General features: G+C 46.0%; 1 protein-coding gene across 1 annotated transcript in view; it reads left to right on the top strand.

Annotated features, from left to right (window-relative positions):
• Nucleotides 1-15,331, top strand: part of plcl2 (phospholipase C like 2) — a 44,244-nt gene extending 28,913 nt beyond the window's left edge. The window contains exons 4-6 of the mRNA XM_080006175.1: nucleotides 2,146-2,221; nucleotides 8,327-8,436; nucleotides 13,978-15,331. Coding sequence (XP_079862301.1) covers nucleotides 2,146-2,221; nucleotides 8,327-8,436; nucleotides 13,978-14,190 — 399 coding nt within the window. The 3' untranslated portion in view covers nucleotides 14,191-15,331. The remainder of the gene's footprint in view (nucleotides 1-2,145; nucleotides 2,222-8,326; nucleotides 8,437-13,977) is intronic.
• The last annotated feature ends 4,850 nt before the right edge of the window (nucleotides 15,332-20,181 follow it).

The following is a 20,181-nucleotide window of genomic DNA, read 5'->3' as shown; positions in this document are numbered from 1 at the left end:
AGCCATGAACCTCATCTGTTTCGAACATTGGCTTAAAAATCCCATGAAATTTGTATGGAAACATGGTTTTGGAAACTAACAATTTTCAAAATGATAATTGTGATCAGGCGATTATGTTATAACTGTGACAGCTCTTCTTAATTGCGCAGTACAGGCACTCCACACTTAACGACCGCACTGTTTAACAACCTGGCCCTAGGAATAAACTCGGTCGTTAAATGAGGAGTACCTGTATGTATTTACCAGTATCTATGAACACAAACATACACCGACCAGCCACAACATTAAAACCACCACTAATAACCACTTATATTGTGTAGCTCTCCCTCGTGCCGCCAAAACAGCTGTGACCCGTGGAGGCATGGACTCCGCAAGACCTCTGAAGGTGTCCTGTGGTATCTGCACCAACACGTTAGCAGCAGATCCTTTAAGTCCTGGAAGTTGTGAGCTGGGGCCCCCATGGATCGGGCTTGTTGTTCCAGAACATCCCACAGATGCTCCATCGGATCGGACCCTTACCCCGCCCATCCACATGATGTAGAAGAAAACGTGATTCATCAGACCAGGCCACCTCCTTGCATTGCTCCATGGTCCAGTTCTGACGCTCACCATTGTAGGTGCTTTCAGAGGTGGACAGGGGTCAGCATGGACACTCTGACCGGTCTGCAGCTACACAGCCCCTACACATCAAGCTGTGATGCACTGTGTGTTCTGACACCTTTCTATCATAGCAGCATTAACTTATTCAGCAATTTGTGTAGAGCTTCCGCCTGAAAGTCGACAAGTCGAATCATCAGTCGGAAACCAGTCAGTCGACTAAGATTCTTCAAGTCGAGCAGTTTTTTTTGTTTTTTGTTTTTTTTTGTTTGTTTTTTCCCAGTTTGTGTACATTACAATAACAGGATAAAAGACAGATGGAACTTACAAAAAATGCACAGGGACAACATTTAAATGGAGAATCATAAATATATTTTTATGTGTGAATCTTTTGTGTCCGGACACGGCTCTCCGTGCGCCCCGATGGCGGAGAGCAACAGGGAGAGCCGAGCCCCATCCCTCCAAATAAAACAACTAAAAACAGTGTGGGGGCGGGGCACGGAGGAACGGGGCACCACCCGTAGACTCGTTAAGACTATTTTCTGCACATCACGCACGGAGCGGGGGTGATCGGGGAGAGAGTCACGGAGAAAGTGTCCCCATTATGCACGGTTTCGTTCCATTCCGTTCCATACGCAACCCCCCCGGTTGTCCTACCTTTTACCACTTTTTGGAGATGCTCTGACCCAGTCGTCTAGCATCACAATGTGCTCCTTGTCAAAAGTGGCTCAGATCCTTACGCTTGACCATTTTTCCTGCTTCCAACACACTTCAAGAACTGACTGTTCACTTGCTGCCTAATATATCCCACCCCTTGACAGGTGCCACTGGAACCAGATGAGCAATGTTATTCACTTCACCTGTCACTGGTTTTAATATTGTGGCTGATCAGTGTAGGCACAATCAATATTCTGTTTAAAATTTCTCTTCGCCTGCTTTATGGGAACACAGGGCCGACAGGGGACGGGGGAACTCTGCCAGAGTTTGAACAGTTTGCAGTTCAGCAGTTTGCGCTTCCAATTACAGCGTTGGCTCTCGCCGGAGAAGCTGAACTTGTTGGCCCATTTCTCAGCCGTAATTCCACTGATAATAGCAGCGGTGTCCTTCAAAAACAAGGCCTCATTTGTTTGCGACTTACCCATGGCATAAACAAACTGTCCTGATTAACTGTTCGTGCTGAAATGAGTGTCTACAGTGCTTTACCCGGTCGCCTTTTAAAACATGCGTGCCTTAACTACACTATGCACTACACTACACTCTGAATTGCTCGTATCCTTCATTTTCTTGTCCTTCCCTCCAATTTGGGCCCTATCAGACGCTCCGCAGCTGTCCCGCCCACCGATGGGCCTGTAATAACAGTTGTTGTTTTTTTTTTTTGTTGTTGTTTTTTTTTTTTCCTGAAACTTCCCGCGCGTCGCCACCCTGCCGCCAGATGGAGAGTGCTCCCCCGCTGGGTGGTGGGCGGAGGCGAAGACGAAGGGAAGCGGGGGGTGTCGGAGAGAAGGAGGCTCTGATGGACAAAGTGTTTGTGTGTTTTCTCTCCGCCAGATGATCCAGACGAGCAGGACTCTGTTGGAGAACTCTGAGGCCGTCTACGACCGGATCCTCCAGACCCAGAAAGCGGGTAAGAGTCTTATGGGATGGAAAAGGGTTCTACTGTAGACGCTGAAACGATGCGCCAAACACTGAGGAAGACGTAGGACTCGAGTCTTCCCGCTGGTAACGACTCGCAGCCATATATTAAACGGTTGCGCACCGTGCACCGATGACGACCGACCTTCAAACCCGAGCTGTGGAATTGAAAGTCCTGCTCTGGGGCTGTTCTCGTGGCAAGATCCAGGGATATTTGTGTTGGCACAAACAAGCGCCGGAAGCTGTTTTCAGCGAACCTGATTTTCTGGCGTATTAAGCCGATCACTTTCCCTTCAGCTGCAAAGCAGATCTTCAATCAGATTCCACTTTTTTTATTTAACTAGATATTAACTAGAATTGTCTCGTCTAACGGACGGATGGGAAAAGCACATGAAAGGAATTTGATTAATGTTTAGAGCCCTGATCATGGTGAATATGAGTCTACTTTCTGAGTTCATCCCTTTTAGATTTGTCACTGATTGACGATGTATAATCTTTGGCCCACGCGATGCATGTAAAGGCCAATGTGGTTTTGCTTCAACGAGTCAAGCCCTTCACGCAGCCCTGGTTACCGTTGCCATGGTTTTGCTAATGCATGGCGTTCAATTAGCAAGCGCTCGCCCATTTTTCTGTTTGCAGAAAAGAGAAAACCCGGGGAAAGCGGGATAGGGAATTGTCTGGAGGAGGTTGCCTTTGAAATGAAGGGCTGTAGCCTCGTTGCTGCTCTATAACTAATGGTGCCTGTTAAAAAGATGGGGAAGAACTTTTTTTTTTTTTGCTCCTTTTATTATCAGCAAAAACAAATCCTATCGGTCGGGCCAAACTTTTTAATAGCATTGCAGCGGCCTCCAAACTGAAGACACAGACAGAGTTGATTAAACTGATTATTCTTTCCCTATTAACATCTGATTCATGATCAAGTATGTGTCTTTGTGAAGCTTCAATTCAGACGAGGCAATTGATTAGAATTTTTTTTTTTTTTTTTTTTTCTGGTCCGGCTCCCAGGGCACGGGGTGTCTGATTAAAGGTTTAATGAGAAAGAGGAGGTGGGGGTGGCTGGGGTCCGGGGTTGTTTAGTTTAAATCTGGGGCTGGAGCGAGAAGACATCAAAAGGGAACGGGCAGCCGTCCATCTGTGCTCGGCTCTTGTTCTGCACCAGACTCCTGTGCAGACCCCGCCCCTATTTCTACCCCCGTTAATACCCCATGATGGGAAAGTCTGTGAAATTGGCCTCCTCTCCTCCTGTGATGTGTTCACTTAATAAGATCTGGGACAAAGTTAATCCAGCCCAGATTACTGGGAGGGAACGCTGCACCCGAGGCCACACACACACACACACACACACACACACACACACACACACACACACACTCACACGCACGCACAGACACAAAGCACGCAAGGATGGAAAAAAAATCCAGGATGAAGATGGAATATTCTCTTTCATTCATTCTTCATCTCCGCCTTTTAATTTTTTTGGTTTATTCTGTTTGTTTCTGAAGTCCACTCAGTTCATCTTTTCAAGGCACCCACTCCACCGTCTCCACGGGGCCGGCAAGCAGACCACAAAAGGGAAGGCGATTTTACATCTTTGCACGGCAACAGCCCCTCTGCCGCAGCACTTTTGCGGGGCAATACTTCCAGATCAAACAGCAAAGAAGGTCAATTTATCGTGTGGCAAACTCGCAGGAAGCTGCTGAGTGCGGGAGGAAATAAAAACTCCAATGAAAAACACAGGCCAGTCGTCGTCGTCATCATCATCATCCTCCTCCTCGCCGGGATTCAGCCTTGGTTTCCAGATTGATAACTTGTCAAATATTCAGCGGCCATTGTCTTGGCAGACTTCAGAGCGCAGGACGAGTGTGTCTTTCTAAGCCGAAGGGCGCCGGGCGAATCAAAGGCCCGACACCCGCGTTTCCTTTTATGATTCCATTCACGCACGCACGCACGCACGCACGCACGCACGCACGCACGCACGCACGCACGCACGCACGCACACACACACACACACACACAGACACACACACACACACCTTCCAGGCCCCGGCCATCGCCCACCGGTGGCTCCAAAACAAAGACGCACGCAAGCCAGCATAACAACGGATCCCCCGAAAACGTCCTTGAGCAGCCAGCCGCTCGCGGTTTGAAAGGCTGCCATTTAAAGGAGACGCTTTGTGATCACATACCATACCGGACAGACAGTGGTTATGACTCGGCTCTGTGCGATACTCCATTCTGATTGGTCAATCAGTGGCGAATTAATTCTGAATAACGACCAGTGATTTGTAAATCATGACCGTCGTCCCTGGCAACCGCCTCTCCGCCTGGTTAACTCCGCCTACATGCTCTTACTGACACCAGCCGCGCCACAATTAGGCTGCCATGGAAGGCTCGGAGCATTGGATGCGTATGTCCAATATGACATTAATAACAGTTAATAGGTTTGTTCGTATGACAAGTCATGTTTTGTTTTTGAAAGCCAAAAGAACCGATGTAAACGCCACACAAAATGGAATCAAAACGTTTTAGCAGCAGCCGTTCAGAGCTTTTGGTGCTACGAAGAGATATTTACCTTGAATTGTCTAGAATCAGACTGTAATTCATCGGCCAACTGTTAGAAAGTAGGACACAACAGATGGCAAACCGATAAACTTGAACATTGATTTATTTTCCACCCTTAACTGTCATCACTGTGTGTGTGTGTCTGTGTGCGTGCGCGCCCGCGTGTGTGTGTGTGTGTGTGTGTGTATGCGCGCGCATATATGTCCATGTGTGTATTGTGTACCAGTATGTGCGCATCTATTCACTGGAAAGTGGGTCAATACAAACTCTATTCCCCGTTTTCCAGCGAGTGGAACATTCCAGAAGCAGCAGCGACTTGTGAATAATCCATCAAACCCAGCCAGAGACAGGGGCTGCCATCTTGTGAGGAAGCCCGGGGGCCCGGGAGGTTTTATTCGGGGAGCAGGGTTAAAGCCGCTCACCTTCCCCAAAACATTGATGTTGCCCGACGCCGCGCTCGCTGCCAATAAGCCACGAAAAGGAAAAGGGAGAGCTGTCTCTCCGGTACACGTCGCTCCATATAAATAAAAGCCGCGGCGACGATTTGGGCCGACGGAAGGTTAGAACCGGAAAATGGGTCTCGCATTTAGTTGAAAATTGCCCGGGCTCACGCCGCTCACGTCGGCGCCGGGCGCCTGCGCCGACATCCCACCGCGTCGCCGTGCAGCAGCGCGGCTCTCTCACTGTACTGTCGCGCGGCGTTAGGAGCTCGGGCCTGAAACGCCTTCCCTCAGAACGAGCGTTCCCTTCTGCCCGCCAGACTCGATTGCATGTTGCTAGGCAACCTCTGCCGTGGGACGACTGCTTGTGTGAGCGCTCTGCACCCTCTCCAGCACAGTCATGCTTCACGTGCGCCGCGGCGGCAACAGTGTGATTACAACTGCCCACGGCAGGGGGGGGAATGCTTTTGATGTGCAAAATAAATTCTCTATATTTATCCTTTCGGCTTCATCGCCGCTCCACGTGTCGCGGCGGGGCGGGCAGGCTTTGTGTTATTAGGCGATACGGTTGTACGTCCGTGCGGCCGACCGCAAAACGGTATCGTGAATCAGTCGGATGAGATGGCCGCGAAACATCTCATTTCCCAGTTTACCGACGGGCCGGCGTGTGCTCCGAGCGTCCGTCCGTCTCCTTACATTTTGTTCGGCCCCTCCATCTTCCCCTCTCTCACTTCCTCCTTCTCCCTCGTTACCAAGGAAACATCATCAAACAGGGGCCCGGACCGACCCCACGGCTCGAAGCCGCCGGCAAAACACACGCTTTGCTCACTCGGGAGCCGCCGCCGCCGCCGCCGCTGCGCGCTACACTGCACATTTCCTTGGCGCCTCGTATACGTTGGAGGACCGGACGTTGCTTCCCATCAGATTAACGTGCTGACGAGAAGCCGGAGAACCCAAAACCCGATTCGGCCTGAGACCTCCCGATTGTCGGTGACCGGTTTTGCGCGTCCCGGGTCACGCGGTGCTTTGGGCTCGACTGTTCCTGCGGCCTCGGGGTGTCTGTGCGGCCACTGTTCGGCGGCGGGTAACCGCTGGGGGACGTTGAGGGAACTTGGTAAATTAACAGTGAGCTCTGATGGGCCGTCAGAAGGAAAAGGGTGATCTGAGCAGCGCTTGTAGTGCATGTATGATTCTCAGGAGGCTTTGCAGTATTTAGGAATCCTCCTCATTCCGGGAAGTCCACTTGAATATCACTTAATGCAGCTTTGATATCTAAAAAAAAAAAAAAAAGGAAAGGGAACGCGTCACGCTAATGTATAGTGAAGTCTGCATCAGCCTGTTCAAGCCAACACTGGCTGATATCTCAGGCGGATGTTAGGAGCCAGACCTGACATCAAACCATGCACTACCGTAGGCTCGGTCATGCGGCGCGAGGGGAGGAGGGGAGGGGAATAGAGGAAGTGGCAGTGGGTCGGAAGAGGAGAGGAGGCGGGAAGGTTCCTCGGGAGACAAATCCCTCCACTGTTGGGCGCCTTGATGCTAATCCGCGGTGAAAGGACGTCATGTCTGTCTGCCCACGCCGCCGCACTTCCTCCCCCCTTTTTTTCACCGTCTCTCGCTCGGTTTCCGGAGCGCCATCGTCCCGTCAGTCTGCCTCCTTCCCTCCCTCCTTCCCTCCCTCCCTCCCTCCCTCCCTCCCTTCCTCTCAGCTGTGATGTTCCTCTTTTTTTTTTTTTTTTTACAGCAGCAGACTTTTATTTCTCAGCAGCAGACCTTTATTTCTTCATCCCATCTCTGCAGGAAAACCCCTGTCACGTGGCACTGAATAGATGGTGATGACGGTGATAATAATACAAAGGAAAAAGCCACATTGAGTCATAGCCACTTTTTTCCTTACAAACACATGAGCATGTGTCTATATACTGTGTATGTTAACACATTTTCGTTGGCCAAGGTTTATAAACATACATTGCTTGTTTTTTCTTTTTGTTTTTTTGTTTTTTTTTAAGCGGCTGACAACGCGGCAACCAGACCGAATGAGATGGTTGGTCCAATTGGGGTTGCCTAGGACAGCTGTTATTGTCAGTCCCGCTTTTTAACCCACTGGTTAATACAGCGCAGTAGCCAGATGATTCGAGAAAGGCGACCTTTCCCAGCGTTCTGTTGGATGTGTGTCCAACAGGAACTGGTCTGAACAATCTGCAGAAATATACAAAAGTGCACCGTGACAAAAACTGAGTCTTCACTAGCCCAAATCCTATATAAATTATTATAATAGATATAGCTGCAGGCAGCAATACACGGGGGGCCGGGTTAGTCGTGTTCGTGGCAAATTACAGTTTTCAGAGTTCCCAGGAAAGCTCACATGGAACGCAGCATCGCTGCCTCCCGACACCAATTACAAATTTCCGGGTTCACATAGAACGCAGCATCGCTTCCTCCTCGGAACGCAGGGTGGCTTCTGTTTGGCATCTGGAACACGGAAACACAGCCCTGCACGCTGGACCACCCTGAATAAATACAATAACAAGAAAATTAATTATAAATTGTTATCCCCCCCCCCCTTTTATTTTTTATTTTTAGAAGAATTAACTTCAGCGAGCTTTGAGAAAACATCAGCCGAGGGGAAAAACAACAACTAAAGCTGGGGGTTTATTAAAGCCAAATAAAGTCGCTTGTACAATAAATGTGAAGTTGTGATGCCTTCCACTCTGAAAGAAGCAAGTTTTGACTTTTGCAGAGTTTTTTCTTTTTTTTATATGAGCCTTTCAGCAACAATATTTTCCGGGCCTTGAACATAATTCACGTCGTTGTTACCTTTTTTACCAAAGTGCCACAGTTACGTGGCACTACGAGTTAGTTATACGTAAGTATGCAGCCCACGTGTCTTCTCATCTAATGACGTAGGTTTATGAGCCGAGAGCGGTGCAGCAGGTTCCAGCAGGGGCTGGAAAATACAGTAGACTGAAATATTGACTTCTGTAGTTAATAACGATTTTTCTATTTGGCGCTATCACCGCACGGCACACGCTGATCTTTTATTTGGGGGCGGCGGGGGCGGGGTGTTTTTCTTTTTTTTGTCCGTCTCCTTCCAGCGATGGAGTTCCACGAGAACCTCCACGACCTGGCGGTGAAGGAAGGTCTGAAGGGCCGGAAGCTGCACAAAGCCGTGGAGAGCTTCACCTGGAACATCACCATACTCAAGGTGAGGAGGAGGAGGAGGAGGAGGAGGAGGAGGAGGCTGAGGCCTGAGGAAGTCTGGAAAGTGCCAAATTAAAATCCGGTTTTACACAAAAAGCGGTGCCTTACCAGTCATTCAGTAGTCTGGGATTTGAATGGACGAGGTCTTAAATTTCGGCGCCAGCGTTTTATCTCCTTTTATTGACGCGTACGTTTATCAAAACAAGTCAAGTTCTCCTGCAGCGGAGTCAACAGTTCTGATGTCGAACAACCCTGAACCCACCGGTGAAGCTGATGAATGCCGTTTAACTTACCCACTTGACTTACCTGTTACCTGGAGAGAGGAATCCAAGACGGTCCTTGTGCTTCCTGTCCAATGTTGTGCGGGAAAAATAACGTTGGATTCGATTTATTCCGCTTCCCAATCTCTTACCTGGCTATCTGACACCGGGGGAAAGGGTTCTCATAAACAGCTCTACGTAATTATCCGGTCCATAACCTTTTCTGCCTCATACGAACCTCCGCCCTGTGTCACCTGTAAAGTACTTACCTGCAAAACATAAACCGATGTGATGTAGTCCGATGTAGTCAGTCCCCTCGGGCGGGGTTGGAGACGTAGTCACTAAGAGACAAAGGAAAATGTCATACCGCCGCGCACGCACACGCACACACACAGAGTCATTTAGGTGCAACAGTAATAAACCTTGCACTCTCTAGATGTTCTGTATTTGTCCTCATGACTGCGCTTTCCCTGTTAAAGTCGATCGTTTACGTTGGACCACGGGGGATGCTGTTGCAAAATCACCACGGCAACAAATTTGGGACTTCCTCGAAAACGGGACGGTACATCTCAGGGAGTTTATCCAAATAAATCTATTAGAACTAACTGGGCATTGATTAGATTTCGAGGTTAAACGATTGATTCTCTGTGAGGTATGCGGTTGAGCTCGGTTTTACTCAAGAGATCAGCGATTAAGGCAAGGATGTAGAAGCTCTTCACGCAGGCCAGCGACGTGAAAATAAAACGTATTTTAAATGATGTTAATAGAAGGTTGAGCAGAAGATGATGTACAGGCAGCAGTTTGGGGCGCCTCAGGGCACACACATGGGCCCTGTGGGGGTTTTGCCACGAGCAGCCAAGTGGATGTGAGGTTTACCACAACTAGACATTAAAGTGAGGTTGTGTTTATTTGAGAAACATTTGAGAATTTCTCAGGGGGGCGTAGCAATTGAATGTCATTATCTGAGGAAAGATTATCATATAATTTATTAGAATAATTAATATAATATTAATATATTTCTTTATTATTTATGTTTTATATTATTATTCTTACTATTTGATTGCCTTTTATTAATGTGAAACACATTGGCCTGCATGTTGTAGATGGAAGCTGCTACACGATTAGAGGTTATTATTATTATTACTGTTATTATTACATGATACAAAGTGCAACCCCGATCCTTCAGCAGAGATTGTGGGAATTCAAGCTGGTCATGGTACTGGAGGTACGGGACTACCGCCCTATCCGCATTTATCTGAGCTCATAAATTGGGAAACTGATATTTATCCATATTTTATGGTTATTAAGAGCACCTGCTTGCCACGCTGATGTCAACATTTTAAAAGATGGATCGATGAACATGGATGTCTCTGAAAGGCTATTCGCACACCGGCATTAAACGGTGCCGCGGGAGGTTTCACCGCGACCCGAAAGCGGCCCTCGCACAGTTTTCCGCCTCCCGGAGAAAACCACATCCTGAGCCGGTCGGAGACGTGCGACACCACATTGTTAGTGTGGACGCACACACCCGTGATCGCATTATAACGGCCGCGTCCCGTCCTGGGCGAAAGAGGAAGAACGTGTTCATTAGGGACGAATGTGGAGCCGCCGCCCTCGGCTCCATCGGCGGCGGTTAAGCTCCAAACGAGAGCGACTCACGCAATTTTTCTTATTTTCTGGCTTATTTGTTTGTTTGTTTATTTATTTGTTTATTTATTGTCAATCCGACCTCCACTTAGTGTGTGCTTGAGAAAAAAAAAAATAATGAATGGTGACTGGCCAAAGTGCCCGTCACCACACACACTGTGACATGGAGGAAAATGGTCGTCCCCCTCCAAATATTCGACGAATCTCTTTGTGCCGCTCGCACGACATGCTACTTAACTTGTCCCTAAAATAGTACCATAGTACCGCACTACACACTACACACTACACACTACACACTCCTGCCGATGCCCTTGAGCCGAGCATTGGCTCTGGATCTGGACTGGGTCCCCGGGCGCTCCAACGCTCCGAAAAACAGTGAGGATGGCTCAAATAGAGGAGTCAGTGAAAGTCAAAAGAGTCACATCAGTGGCCTGTAACAGATATATTGTTTTATTTGTTATTCATTCATTCATTCGCGCAGATATGTTTCATTTGGAAGAAAACAAACGTTGCTGTTTGTTTGAACTCATTCACTAATTCATTGCCGAATTTAATGTAACGATTCAGTTAAATGTAAACATTAATTGGGAAAATGCCATTAACAATCAAACATTTGATATAAGTACAGATTCTCAGCTTTGCGTTGAAAGTATTTACGTGAATATCGGTTTCATCACTTTAATATAACAACCCTTTTCATGCGTAGTCCCCTTTTTTTCAAGTCACCAAAAGATTTCGGGCAGATCACAGATCACATCATGCTCAAGTTGGGCATTATTTGTATTATTTGGTTGGATATCTTATGTGTGAAGTGGCTTTCTGAATATATCTGGACCCGGACGTAGCTTTTTAGGGACTGCTTTGCAAAAATAAATAAATAAATAAACAATTTTAAAAAATGGCTTAAATTGATGGGTTAATAGTGTTGCATTTGAAACGCATGCTTATGCCAGCTGTGACTATTATGACACCGTCTAGACCAGGGGTGGGCCAACTTTTTGGCTCGAGGGCCGCCTTTAGTTTTTAAAACTGACCGGGCAGGCCGGACCGTCAGTAGGTGTGGTGAAAAATGAGCAAGCATAAAGTGTAAAATGCATACGTGAAATCTATGTCCTCTCATCCCAATTTTTTAATTAATAAATTCATTTTTGAATAAAAAAATACAACAACTCACCATTGATGGATTCAATGGGAATCAGAGTTGCTGGTCCCCCCCTTTTTCGCCAGCGCATCAAAATCTGGTGCCATTTTTGTTGTGGAAATTGGTAGGACAGCGCTCAGGTGTTCATCAGGAAGCTGGGCTCTGGTGGCATGTTTTGTTTATGTTCATCACACTGAGCGTCTGCTCACACATAGGTAGAGTTAAATAACACCAGCGTCCTCTGTGCCAACCGTCGGGTGTTTGAAAACTTTGTCTCATTCAGTCAAGCAGAAGACGCATCTTTCCCTTGTAGCTTCACGTTCAGCTCATTCACGTGTGCCAGTACGTCCACAGCGAACGGCAAATCACAAAGCCAGTGTGCGTCTTTCAGCTCGAGTGAATCGTCGTCTTTCCCCATTTGCTCCGAAATTGCACTCGCTGTCAATTTTGCGCTTTCTCTTTTTTCGTCCGCTCCTTCTGTTACGGGTGATGCATACGTGACGATCAGGTAAAGTGAAGAAGAGTGACTTGACATCAGAGAAGGCCTGGCAATGCGCCGTCTGCTGGTACCATTAAGTATTACAGGAAAAAAACTGAAATTAATACTACACATTTAAATATATTACAGGATTGTTGTTAAAGCGAATGCCTTGCGGGCCGGATTAAACAACGCCGCGGGCTGGATATGGCCCACGGGCCGTAGTTTTCCCACCCCTGGTCTAGACACTATATGTCACAGGTCTGTCATGCAGTTGACCCACGCAGCTCTGTCAAGTGCATATAGTGCAGGGTGTAGTATAGGGTGGAGGGTGTAGTATAGGGTCTAGGGTGTGGTATAGGGTGTAGGGTGCAGTATAGGGTGTAGGGTGTAGTATAGGGTTTAGGGTGTAGTATAGGGTGTAGGGTGTCGCGGTTAAATGAACACGACACAAAATGAGTTTGTTCCAAACAAAAGAAACAGACTCACACTTCCTCATACGCCGCTTAATTAAGGAAGCGGCTTTCTTAAGAATATTATCTGTTTTCCAGAACACCAGCAGGTTGTGCGTATTTCTGCTTACCTCTTGAACGTCGTCCTTTAAAAAGCAACAACAAAAAAAAAGGCCCAACTCAACGCAAAGCTCAAATGACAGGTTTGCTGATGAATCAACAGCTCTGCCGACGTCCTAAAGTGAACTAATTTAGTCTCATTTGGAGCCGGGTGTGTTTCTCGGGCCTTTCATTTCAACCTGTCCAGCGCCAGCACGAGGGGGTTATTATTGACGACCTCCTGCACATTTATTTGCAGCCCCCCCCCCCCCGAATGTGTTAATTAAGATTACCTCACCAGTAGCTCGGCTATAATTTATACACAGGTCCACAGGCGATGGAGTCGAGCCCGGCGAGTGTGTGGCTGCGCTGCATAATTCATGTTCCTCCTACGTTTCCACCTCTCCGGCTAATCAAGACCTGTGAACGCCTCCTGCCCGGCACACACGCACACACGCACACACACACACACACACACACACACACACACACGCCGGCTTTTACCGCTCGCAGCCTCATTAATGCCAGGATTGGTCAATAGATGTTTCTTGCGATTTGCAAGTTGTCGCGCTTCTCAGGGCGATCTCGAGGGGAAGTGGCCCCTTCACAATGCTCCTCTCAACCCCCTCAAAGGCGATGAAAGGAAACTTTCACACCTTTATTGCAGAGAATGCACAAAACTGAACTGCGTTAAAAAACTAAACAAAAAAAAACAAAAAACCCCGCTTGGTTCCCTCCAGGTTCAAACCCTGCAAATATGTTTTTAGAGCTGATGTGGAAAAAGTTAACATGATTACCATGTGGAACACATTAATGAGATATACAAGATATAACATTTTATTGATCGCCGGGAAATATTAAGCAGAGTTGATGGAGCAAGTAAAAAAAATAAAATAAAAATACAATTTTAAATGGAAATAAAATATGCTCACATCTATAAACAAAGGGTAACAGTTCATAGCACTCTGTTTACTATTGATCCCACTATGGGCAGGTGACACTTATACTAAAGTAAAGTACAAGAAGTACATAGCAGCATTGTGTGGCAATAATATCAAAGATAGTTATAAGCTGGTATAGTAAATATGTAAATGTGTTAATGTATAAATATATATTTATTTTTTAAATGTATAAATATATTAATCTGTAGTCTAATACGGAAAATATATATTATTAAAGCTGTATAAATATATATAAAAAATATATAAATATATCACTATCTGCTGATAAAGATAGTTTGTTTATGATAGGCTTCAACTAAAACAGCCTCAGATATTTTTCCACATACAATGAGGACGTGCAGTTACATTTCATAGTTTTTTTTTTTTAATTATATGTGCAAAGTCATTAATTATTCTCCACATTAGTTTCGATCACAAAATCCTGTTTCACGCTCGGACCATTTACTGTCCCTGTGACGACCTCTGATGGACGACACCTGAACCATGGTCCGTGTCACCCCCCGCAGGGCCAGGCGGACCTGCTGAAGCGCGCCCGGGGCGAGGTCCAGGAGAACCTGAAGCAGATCCACTACGCCGCGCTCACCTGCAGCCTGTGCAAGGGCGGCCGCGACCCCACGGGCGGCTCCTCGGGCTCCACCGAGTCCAGGAACCGGCGCAGCCTGGAGGCCATACCCGAGAAGGCCACCGGGGAGGACGAGCTGACCGACGACGACTTCTGAGGGAACCCCCGGGACACCCCCCCCCCCCCCCCACCCCACCCCACCCCGCCTCGCCGGACTCCCCCCCTCCCCCCATGCCTCGTTTTCCTCCGGGACGCAGAAGTCCAAAGCTCCCCTGACTCTCATCACACTGCTTTTTCACCACGTTTCCACCACAAGTCTCCTCGAAAAGCGTCGGCTTGGAGCGTTCTGCAAACGCCGCGGCCGATCGAGGGGCAAACGCAGCGAACGCAGAGACTGCTCCGAGGCTTATTTTGCCGTTGTTGGGAATGTTTGTGCAGTGGTCAAATATGCCCGGCCTTGTTTTTGTCTTTCTTTTCAATTGGCATACACCTTATTTATTAGTGGTCCTCCCCTTATTTGAAATTCATTTTTTTTTCCACACTCATTCCACCTGTGAATATATGAAGTAAAAGTGTAACCCAAACGCACCGGTAACCGTAATAAAATCTTGAGGTTTTTTAGTTTTTTTTGTAGCCGTGCAGAAATGACCCCCCGTACCAAACCTCCATCTATTCATCCTCAGTTCCGGAGGAAACAAACATCCGCCGCCATTCTTTCACCGCTTTCTCACCTCGGGGCGCCGGGAGAGCCACGGCGGTGTCAGCCGCCACGACGGGGTTGGCGGGGGGCCAAGACGATTTCTTACATTTATTTATTTATCTTTTTGGGCGGCCGTGACGGAGCCGTCTTAACGGTGTGACCCCGCCTCCGAGGACGCACGCTCGGCTCAGACACAGGGGGATTTTCCTCAAAAGCACAATATTTCTTCTGACCAATCAGAAACCGGAGCTGTGAATGTAAGGACGCAAGGCGGAGCGGTGAGCCCGGGAATGACGACTGGAGACGACAAAACAGAGCAACGAAGGTGTAAAGGAAAAGAGAAGCGGGTGGAAAAAATGAAAATAAAAAAGGAATTGATGGAGAGGAGCTGTTTACAAGACTGAACTTATTGGTGTTCTCGTCTGCCAAAATAGTATGATATACTTAGTGTATATATGGAGTATTCTGTTACCTTTCTTTTTCCTCCGTGTGTCATTTTATTATTGTATACTTGGAAATAAGATTTATTTTGTAAAAGATATATGGCTCGTCCATGCAGGGGAAAAAAAAAAAAAGATATTTTATTTGTGTGTACAGATCTAAGATGTAGGGTAGGGGCTGGGCAGGGCGGGGCGGGCGGGTTGGGGGGGGTCATGAAAACGTGACCTTTGAACATTCCCACTGGAGGCTCCTTTGCTGAAACAGAGGGACTAGTGTCGAATGTAAACCTTAAGAGCGCACGTGTGTGTGTGTGTGTGTGTGTGTGTGTGCGTGTGTGCGTGTGCGTGTGCGTGTGTGTGTGTGTGTGTGGTCCAACCAAAACCGTCCCAAGTGTCAAAAAAAAATAATAATAAAAAAGTCAAACCAGCAACCGCTTCATAAGGAAGCACATGGGAGGGTTGGTGGCGTCACACATGGAGATGAAAAACGACTCAAATGTTTTTGTTTTTTGGACTCTGTACTTGTTGCTTCACATCTGACTTCAAGACATTTTTTTTGTTTTGTTTTAATTAAAAAAAAATAATAATAAAAAAAAATGACCCAAAGTATTTCCTTTTTTTTTTTTTTTTTTTTTGTTTGTTTGTTTGTTTCAGTCATCATTTCCACCCCCCCAAAAAACAAGGACATTCCAGCGGTTCTTTGGACTCGCTTCCTTCAAAAGAGTTTCAGAGAGAAAACATTCAAACAAATCAACCTTTTATGGTTTAAGCTGCGGTGCCGTTATAAATAAACCGCTCTATCCCAGTCAGTATTTTTTGATTTGGTTTTATTCCTAACTTTGCTGAAGTGAACTTCAGTTAAGTTGCAGAACTCATTGAGAAGAATAAAATTTGCTGTAAAACCTTCACGGGTTCGATTCCCTTTTCCCAGGTCACTGACTTGAGTCTTTTTTTTTTTTTTTTTTTTGGTGTGTTTGTTTGTTTACCAAATTAATGTTGTGTCATTTTTATTTTAGCTCTGTAATATTTAGTTTTATTGCATAACAAAGAAAGTCGGTGATCCCTGCTGCAGAAGGTGATTTCACTTTCATTCGTTCCAGTCCGTTGTATTAAACACTGAATTTCACATGTCCATGTGTTTATTTTAACTTTTTTTATTTTATTTTATTTTATTTTTTAACCTAAACTATTAAAAACCAAGTCTATCCACTAGTTCTCTGACAGTCCGCTTCTCCACTGTTGGTTGTACTGCGCTTTGGTTAACGGGAGATGTCATCCTCTACTCTAGAAAAAATAAAAAAATGAAATCGTAAAAAGGAATCCACGTGGTCTGTGAAAGAGCTGGAAAGCCGAGCGGGAGCCGAGCCCGGTCGAAGCCGTCCCAGTTTGGACGAGGCCAGATGCGGGAGCGGGAGCCGAGGAAGCCGCTCTTCCTCTTCCGTTTTCTCTCTTTGAGCGACTTCCCCCGCGTTGCATACGTACAGTAGTCCTCCCATCCGCCTGGCGCCCTGCAGACCATAATGTATTAACACGCTGATTCAATCTCAAAGATGGAAGTGTAGCCGGAAAGGGTTTTTTTGGGGGTTTTTTTCAAACGATGTACTGTATGTCACGGTTCTGCACTTCCAGCTCATGGGTGCTGGACCTCCGGCCAACTTCTTTGTAAAAAATACAACTTATAAAATGAACTCATAAATTGACTCAAAAATAACAATCAAAAGATAAATGGAGCCTAAATGAGGGAAAACTCATAATCAGAAGGGAGAAAATTATATAGATATATACAGTATATGTATATACACTTTATACAGTATGTGTATATACACTATATACAGTATGCGTATATACAGTATGTGCATATGCAGTACATACAGTATCTGCATATGCAGTATGTGCATATGCAGTATAAACAGTATGTGTATATACAAATACTGTATGCAGTATGCATATACTGTATATGCAGTATATACACATACTGTATGTGCTGCATATAGTGTATATACAGAATGTGTATATACTGTATATACAGTATGGGCATATACAGTATATACGCATACTGCATATAGTGTATATACAGTATGTTTATATAGTGTATGGGTATATACGTCTGGGCATATACTGTATATACAGTATATGTATATACAGTATATGTGTATATGTATACATATTATGTGTGTATATGTATATACAGTATATGTATATACTCTATACACTTCTGCAGTCAATTTTGCCAGAGGATTCTGAATGGAAGTCATTGCCAAATAATGCACCAGCAGGGTATCTTCTAGACTTAAATTGTCCACATTTTGTTCTTTACTTGTTATTTCTTTTTATTTTTTACATTGTTTCTCCGGCACTGTTGGTGGGTTTTTTTTGTTTTTTTTGTTTTTTTGCTGCTGCGGCTGAATTCCCCTCCGGGATGAATAAAGTTTTATCTTGCTTAACACAAACATATGACACCGCTTCCTGTATAATCTGCACTGTGGAATTAAGTGCCACCAGTTTTGGAAGTAGCTCTGTGTGGCCTGGTGCAAGAAACTACGGACGCCCTCCACACACACACACACACACACACACACACACACACACACACACACACACACACACACACACACACACACACACACTCGCTGTAGCCACCGCCAAGTGGACGCAGAAAAGTGCTGTGACGGTCGTCTTTCGCCAAATTTCCAGCTGTCGTCGCTGGTTTCTCCTGATGGAGGGATGAACGGGAACCACGGAAATGTTACGTCAGTTTCTCACTTTTATTTTTCTGTCAATTCCTCCAAACCCTGTGAATAAACAACAACATGGACTAGTTTATATAGTGTGTGTGTGTGTGTGTGTGTGTGTGTGTGTGTGTGTGCGCGCACGCTGCGTAGTCAACAGATTCATTGCCAGCTTTAAGTCTTAATTTATTTGACATCGCTTTAAATCTTCCTTTTTTTTTTTTTTTTTTCCCCGACATGCTTCTATAACAGCATTCTTTTGCACCTAACTTAAGCTGCGTGCGGCCGCCGACTCCGGCCGCCGTCTCTGTGTTTACCTGCTTTCAGAATTAATTTCCACGCAGAGGTTCAGCCTGCTCCCAGGTGGAGTCCTTGGCTCGCGTCCAGCGCTCGCCCTGTTCCCCGCGTCTTTTCATTTTCTTGTATGTACATTTTTTTTTCGAAAGGCAGGGTTTTCTGTTGCGCCGCATTCGAACTCACCTGCCAAAGCGCTGCATTAAGCTTCCCACCCAGGCTCTCAGGGATGGAATTTGGTCTGATTTTTAAAGTAGATTAAAGGCAAACCGGGCGGCTCTTTTTCAACTGTTTTCGTCCTTGTTTTTTTTGTTTTTTTTTGCTGTTGAGAAATGTACTACTGCTGCAGTTTCTCACTGCACTCTACGCAGTCCAATGGGGCAAACGTTTAAGCCTTAAAAAAAGAATTAAATACATTTCATCTCCTTTTTGCAAATGTGAAACTCAGAGTATGGCCCTCATTGGCGACACAGGAAAAATAAAAAAGGTCACAACCTCTGCATTACCTTTTTTTCTTCTCAGGGTTTTTTTGACTGGTGCCTTGTCTACTGTGCACCCTGGCGGACATATGAGACCAGAAACAGGAAGTTACGCCGCATCCGACTGGCATTCTGCTGTAACGATGCGCTCTGGATGTTCTGCGGCACAATTTTGCAAAAAGTTTTATAAAATTTGATATTACTGTTCAGAAAAACACATATGACTATTTTTTTTAAAAGCATCTTCAACATGTTTTGGAGGCTTGAACACACGTCCCATTGTTCTGCTTTTAACCACAGGAAGAAGCTGAAGCGCAGTGGTAAGTCATGAAGTTGAATAAACGACACGCCTCTGCCGTCCAATATCAAATGAATTAAAAATGTGTCTGTCTGCTGTTTTTGGCGTAATGCAGCCCCATAGGGGACGTGGATATATTTGTTCGGTTTCAAGGAACCAGACCCAGTAATTCTGAGTTCCTCAGCTGTTTTTTTTCTTTTTTTTTTTTAAGCTGACGGAGCCGAGGCATCGGCGCTGATTAGCTCGCTGTGTGTTGACTGGAGCAGAAAGCTGCAGGAAGTGCAGCATGAACACTCCACACAGACACACACTGCTGTTCCCCTGGCAATAAGCACAAGGACTTGGTACAGTGGTGTTACTTTAGATGTGCACTCTTTATCTGGTCATGTGGTTTGTTATCGTTACTTGACTCGAACCTTGGTGACAAAAAGTGCAGAGCTCACAAAAACACCATCATTAGTAAGGTTGACTACATATTCCGTGTATGTATATATAATATTTAAAAAATATACCCCTTGCACTTCCTGCAGACCCGTTCGGGGCCGCTGGACTAGTTGAACTGACCTCTGTGCACTTAATGGTCGAACCACCTAATGCACTCCGTAAAGGCTCTTTTGATGAGCGCTGGGACCTCACTACTGGTTTTTTATCACCTATTACAGAATTACAGGCGCACTTAAGAGGAAGCAATATATAGTACATCTGCTTTGATGGAAACTGTAAATTACACCTCTTGGATGTATTCTATTCTGTCTCTTCAATCAAGGCCTCACATGGAGGCCACAGTCTGCTGCAAACATTCTTTCTAATGCATGAAATACCGTTCCCCCTATATGCGACATACACCGGCCAGCCACAACATTAACACCACCACTTATATGCCATAGCTCCCCCCCGTGCGGCCAAAACAGCTGTGACCCGTGGAGGCATGGACTCCACAAGACCTCTGAAGGTGTCCTGTGGTATCTGGCACCAAGACGTTAGCAGCAGATCCGCTAAGTCCTGGAAGTTGTGAGGTGGCTTGTTGTTCCAGCACATCCCACAGATGCTGCATCGGCTTGAGATCTGGGGAATTTGGAGGCCAAGCCAACACCTTGAACACCTTGTTCCTCTGCAAGGATGTTTATGTAGGTGGTACGTGTCAAAGTAACATCCACATGAACGCCAGGACCCAAGGTTTCCCAGCAGAACATCGCCCAGAGCATCAC

Source organism: Zeus faber, assembly GCF_960531495.2.
Source record: "Zeus faber genome assembly, chromosome: 8".
NCBI classification, from domain to species: Eukaryota; Metazoa; Chordata; class Actinopteri; order Zeiformes; family Zeidae; genus Zeus; species Zeus faber.
The sequence above is the reverse complement of the archived record's forward strand: the minus strand, read 5'-3'. Positions and strand labels throughout refer to the sequence as shown.